The sequence below is a fragment of the Cebus imitator genome, unplaced genomic scaffold, assembly GCF_001604975.1.
Source record: "Cebus imitator isolate Cc_AM_T3 unplaced genomic scaffold, Cebus_imitator-1.0 Scaffold7, whole genome shotgun sequence".
Taxonomy (NCBI): domain Eukaryota; kingdom Metazoa; phylum Chordata; class Mammalia; order Primates; family Cebidae; genus Cebus; species Cebus imitator.
Window position 1 is genome coordinate 12,892,492 of NW_016107322.1, and position 6,000 is coordinate 12,898,491.

General features: G+C 33.3%; 1 protein-coding gene across 1 annotated transcript in view; it reads right to left on the reverse strand.

Moving 5' to 3' along the window:
• The window catches only part of GBE1 (1,4-alpha-glucan branching enzyme 1), a 265,023-nt gene that overhangs the window by 80,927 nt on the left and 178,096 nt on the right, over nucleotides 1-6,000 (reverse strand). The window contains exon 12 of the mRNA XM_017540010.2: nucleotides 5,711-5,882. Coding sequence (XP_017395499.1) covers nucleotides 5,711-5,882 — 172 coding nt within the window. The remainder of the gene's footprint in view (nucleotides 1-5,710; nucleotides 5,883-6,000) is intronic.

Consider the following 6,000-nt stretch of genomic DNA (forward strand, 5'->3'; position numbering starts at 1 on the left):
CCTTCCTTTTCCAAGTTGGTCTGGCTAAAGCATCTCATATATTCTCCCAACAATCTCCAAAACAAGTTTCCTACATATTTACACAGCATTCTCTGCTCACCTCTATCACTGAATCTAGTGCATGCATTAGTATAAAGATATTTGTCTATTACTTGCCTATATTTTGGGTTTTAAGGCCTTGAGGGCAAGAATTATTTTTCAGCTCTGAATATATACCGCTTAGTAATATCTGGCATATAGTAGATACATATAAATTTCTTAAGCTTGAAGAAATTTTATAAACTGTGTTAAAATACATTTTAGAGTATGTTAGGAATATATTAAATTTATACTTTAAATTAATATATACCTCAAATTCACTAACTTTTCAATTTGCCTTAAGTCAGTTTGCCTTCTTTCTCTCTGTCTCTGTCTGTCTCTCTCTCTTTCTCTTTGTGTGTATGTGTGTGTGTGTGTGTGTGCGTGTATGTAGAAATTCTACGCACAGGTACCATAAAAACAGTACATTTCATTGGAGGCTCTATCTGATGCATACCTGCACACACAAAGGAAATGCAGTCAAATCATCATAAATGTTAGCTGATCACTATGATATTGGCTTATCCCAAAAATAAAAAGAAATTGAGGCAACTCTCAGACTTCCTCAAACATGAAAGCTAAGGCTGTTTTAGCAGCAATATTCAGTAGACATCATTATGACTAAAAAACTAAAAAGGTAAATTGGTGAGACTTACTGAAAAATGGCTTAATTTATTACATAATATAAGTTAGTAAAAGAACATTATTTTTAATGTCATTACATTTACTGATGTTTTAAAGTAGAAATGAAATAAAGAATCTTTCATTTTAAACAATGTACTATCAGACAAGATTCTAAAAAAAAAACTCTTAAATAGTATTAGAACATCAGCATTCAGGTACCATATAGTTAATGGAAAAACTGATAATATTAAAATATAGTAGTAGTAAATTTAAACAGTTAACTAGAAGCCACATGCCTGCCAATTCTGTGTTTAAGTATAAAAGTATAAGTTTCAGTGTTTAAATATAAAATAATTAAGTCATTGTGCCCTCAAAACAATCTTATGTAAGTAGGCACCCACTTTATCTTTGAGCCAATGAAGGCACAGATGATGCATCTTACCCAGGTCACACAGCTAAAAAGGGAAAATCATAGATTCCAACCCAGTAGTATTCTTAACTACTATACCCTACCTTTTCTCTAAAAAATTTTCATAAACCATATATTTGTGTCTAATGAATCTAGATACTGGTCTAAGAATAATTTTCATTCTAATTTTCTCGAAGAAAGGCAACTGACCAGCTGCCGACATTTTCTGGTTGTGCAAACTGAGGCACGTATCTATACATCTCCAAGTTGAAGTTTTAGCAAAGTGGACTTGGAATGTCTACCTAGCATACTTTTTACCACTTTAACTTTTGGACCCAGGTTTCTTTTGAAATAATATCTAGTATAATAAAGTGAAAAATAAATAGAATGTTCAGTTAGATAATAGATATGAACTGTTTTAGAAAGTATAAAATGCTATGTCCATGTTAATTACTTTTATTAGTAATTATCTTTCTATGATTAGTGATATAAAAATACAAAAATAGGCCAGGCGCGGTGCCTCAAGCCTGTAATCCCAGCACTGTGGGAGGCCGAGGCAGGTGGATCACGAGGTCAAGAGATCGAGACCATCCTGGTCAACATGGTGAAACCCCGTCTCTACTAAAAATACAAAAAATTAGCTGGGCATGGTGGCGTGTGCCTGTAATCCCAGCGACTCAGGAGGCTGGGGCAGGAGAATTGCCTGAACCCGGGAGGTAGAGGTTGCGGTGAGCCGAGATCGCGCCATTGCACTCCAGCCTGGGTAACAAGAGCGAAACTCCGTCTCCAAAAAAAAAAAAAAAAAAAAAATACAAAAATAATTTAACCATTGCTGATCTTTCTATATTCAATTATATCACGTGAGTATATAAGAACAAGAAATACAAATATATTTATTCATAAAACCAATAAAAATAATCTAGCAAATCAGAAATGCATAGTAAATATTTCACAGCTATAACCAGGCTGAAAGAATTTGTTTTAATTCAAAATTAGAATATATAATACAAAAATAAAAGAAAACAAATCAGCAAAACTGGTATTATGAAAAAAAAACACATTAATCTTAATGATTTTTGATAAACAGAACATATATCTGAATGCCTGAAAAATAAGTTTACATAAATGTGTTTTTATAAAAATATGTGTTATGCAAATGGATAGTTGTTTTATTTCTTTTAAATCACTGTTTCTGTCCTGGAGGGAAATAAAATATAAAATTTCAGGAAGTTAACAAGTTTAGAATTGCCTAAACATGAGTAAACAATCAAGTTGCTTCTCAGTTTTGAAAAAAATTCTTAAATTGCTTTTTAAATATTAATTTCTTATATAGCATTTGAAAAAAATACCTTGCTTATAACTAAAGCTGGTGATTACAGCTAATGAACTAATGCTAAAACAGTATTACAAGGCAATACTCCATACACACATACACATACACACACACACACATATGTATACATATACACACATACAAATGCATACACATGAAGAGTCATGTGATGGAGGATAATGTTTCAGTCAACAGTGGATCACATATATTGTGTGAGTGTGTGTGTGTGTGTGTGTGTGTGTGTGTGTGTATGATATCCTTTTAAGAAAACTGTAAGAGCCTTGTGATGTGCTAGATAGTTTGCTAATTCCCAGATATATAAAATAGTAAATAAAACACAAATAACCACTGTTTCCACTGGATATTAAATTTACTAAGAAAGTTGTGTATTTAATAGTTTTCCAAGTATAATTTTGTTAAATATCATGAAAGGTAAGTAGATACTGCATGAACATGTATAGTAGGGCAAATTAACCTAGTTTGAGGCTTTAGGTAAGACTTCCTTCAGAAAATGACACTTGAAAATAAAGGATTTGGTCAGGTATGGAGGGAGTGTTTGAGTGGGATGATTCCAGGCAGGGGGTCAGCAAAAGGGACAGGGTGCAGAATAGAAGGAGGCTGTTGCATTCAGTGAATCGAAAGATGGCTTGCTTAGCTGCAGCAGTGCTATCAAGGGCGAGACCCATGAGAGAGATTTTGTGAGGCTCACAGGTCAGCTGGAGAGCTTAAGGGTCACGGGAGGTTTTTTAAGCAGGACCGTGACCATGGTCAGAAATAGAAAAACAATATTTAAAATCATGACAGCTCATGAGGAAATATTAAATTTCACAAAATAACAACAGTAATCAGAAATTATAGATCCATTAGAAGATTATTGATTTCTATGTTGGTAGAGAAACACTGTATTTAGGTAATATACTAAGAAAAAAAAATTGAAGTTGCTATATGGGACTTTAAATATTAGAAGGTATTTGTTTCAAGGACAAAAGATTAAAACTACAAAAAATTTGTCTTATACCAAAGTATAATCTCAAAATCATATTTGATGTAATAAATAAGGTCAATTTACAGACATAGAAAGATACATGGTAGAAATAACTATATTTGTTTATTTTATTACTATTGAAAGTTCCATGAGAAGTGTGTCTAAAACTGAATAGATGCTCAGCCTGCCTTTGTTTGAATAGTTACAGTTAAATTGATATTAATATAAATATTTCTGAAAGTTTATGAAGTTCCTGGCGATTCATCAATGTCCTACCTCTGCAGAACATGCTTTACCCTAGGTAAGACACTACCCAAAAATCAATAGGTCACATTATAAAATATCATTAAGCCTTTCTTCATCAAAAAGTTATCAATTTTACATTAGCCTTGACCATTAAGTCTCTGTCATATAACTTGGTTTTATTCTGATGCTTGCTTGGAGGCGCTGCTGTGCACCACAGGCCAGATTTGATATCTTCAACAAAGAACAGCAGCAGGAAAAAGGAATCTATTAGGCACTTCCTGATGAACTCTAGGTTGTGGTAGAGGCATCTGAGTTGATGTAACTGATACAACTTTCAGACTAGAGTGATAGAGTGAGTCAGGATTTCTATATTTTCATAGGCAGTGGGCTATGAGGATTAATGACATAAGACTGTCTGCGTGAATTAGATGTCCATTTTATTTTGGTTCTTTGAAAAATGGTTTTAGTGTCCAGATATATAAGGAATTCCTTCTATTGATTATAGCAATTTTGTACTTTTGTAAATTAAATAAAGCATTTAAAATATCTCACAAAGCTCTCAGATTACTTATTTCACATAGTGACATGGTTATTTGCATAGGTTCATAGATTCTACTTATTCATCATGATATAGTTAAACAAACTGGTTGTATAACCAAGGCCTTACTGAGGAAGCCATACTGGAGAATGATGCATATTGAGTCAGATAGAACCACTGGTTTTAAGGAACTAAGGCTGACTTTACTTATGGAATCAATCTTTGCAAAGTCCACCCCGGAAACTTGACCTGATACCTGGCTGACATGGTGCAGTCTCACAAGTCAGGCAGTTCATTTCCTGCCAGGCTAGGGATGTTAACAAATTTATGTGACGTTGAGAATACAGAATATACCCAAAGGTACAGGTAGTGCAGGTGAAATCTGTATATGCTTTCTTGAGGTTGGCTTCCTTACCTCCAGTTAGTAAACAATAAAGGCTTTTAAAAGTTCAATCTGAGATATCTTACAAAAATTTCCAAGTAGAAATGAATTAACTCAAAGATCTAGGGCTTTTTAAAAAATTAGAGATAGGGTCTTGCTTTATCACTCTAGCTGGAATGCAGTGGCATGATCATAGTTTACCATAACCTCAAACTCCAGGGCTTAAACAATCCCTCTGCCTCAGCCTCCTGATTAGCTAGGACTACAGGCAGGTACTACCACACCTAGCTCAATTTTTTTCTTTTTTTTTCTTTTTTGGTAGAGATGGAATCTTTCCATGTTGTCCAGACTGGTCTCTAACCCTTTCCATGTTGTCCAGGCTGGCTCCCACCTTAGCCTCTCAAAGCACTGGGATTACAGGTGCGAGGTACCACCTGGCCTGAGTCTTTTATTATAGTAAAGTAAATCAGCCTTTTGCATGTATTCCCCAGTCTTTGCAACTTTCCCTAGCATAAAAGCCGTTAAAATTTCCTAAAACTGGAAGTTTTCAGTGTCTGTTGTTCACCAAATAGAACAGTCGATTTTTATAGTTTATCATTCCTTTCAGACAAAAATGACCTTTTGGTATTCATATTTTTCTATTTCAAAAAATAGTTATTTTGTCCATCACAACTTCTCTGAATAAAAGTTTACACATTTATGACACAAGTATAATGTATAAAATTATCTCAAAAAAGACCAATAATACTAGCTTACTATGTTATAATATGATAATTATATCTTCCTTAGATTTAATGTAAAAATACTATAATAATAAAATAAGCTCAGAACAATTAAATTCAGAATAATAATTCTGGATGTTAAAAATAGATAAGCCCATTTGACAGCAATATTCAACGAAATATCAGCTTTTAGACTATACTTCTGTATCACATATTAATATAACAATAATCTTATAGTAATTTAATATTTTTTGCAATTTAAGCATGACATTATATTAAACAATTATAATTTTATATTTGAAATCTGAAAAGCCAAATCAAAATATTCTACATGATTTATGTCATTATAAGTTAACATTAAACACAAATTGGATATGTTTGACTCACACTTACCCATGAAATTGAGATAGCCTTCACCACCAAGCCCATGAGTAATAAGTCGAATCATTTTATGAAGCTGTATTCCACGATCAATAACTGGAGTAAAAGGAGTCAGGACACTCATGTTTGTATACATTTCAGCATCCATCAACCAAAATGCCAGAGTCTTATCTCCAACCAATGCCTATAGAAATAAAAGTACACCAGTTAGAATGGCGATCATTAAAAAATCTGGAGACAACAGATGCTGGAGAGGATGTGGAGAAATAGGAACACTTTTACACTGTTGGTGGGAGTGTAAA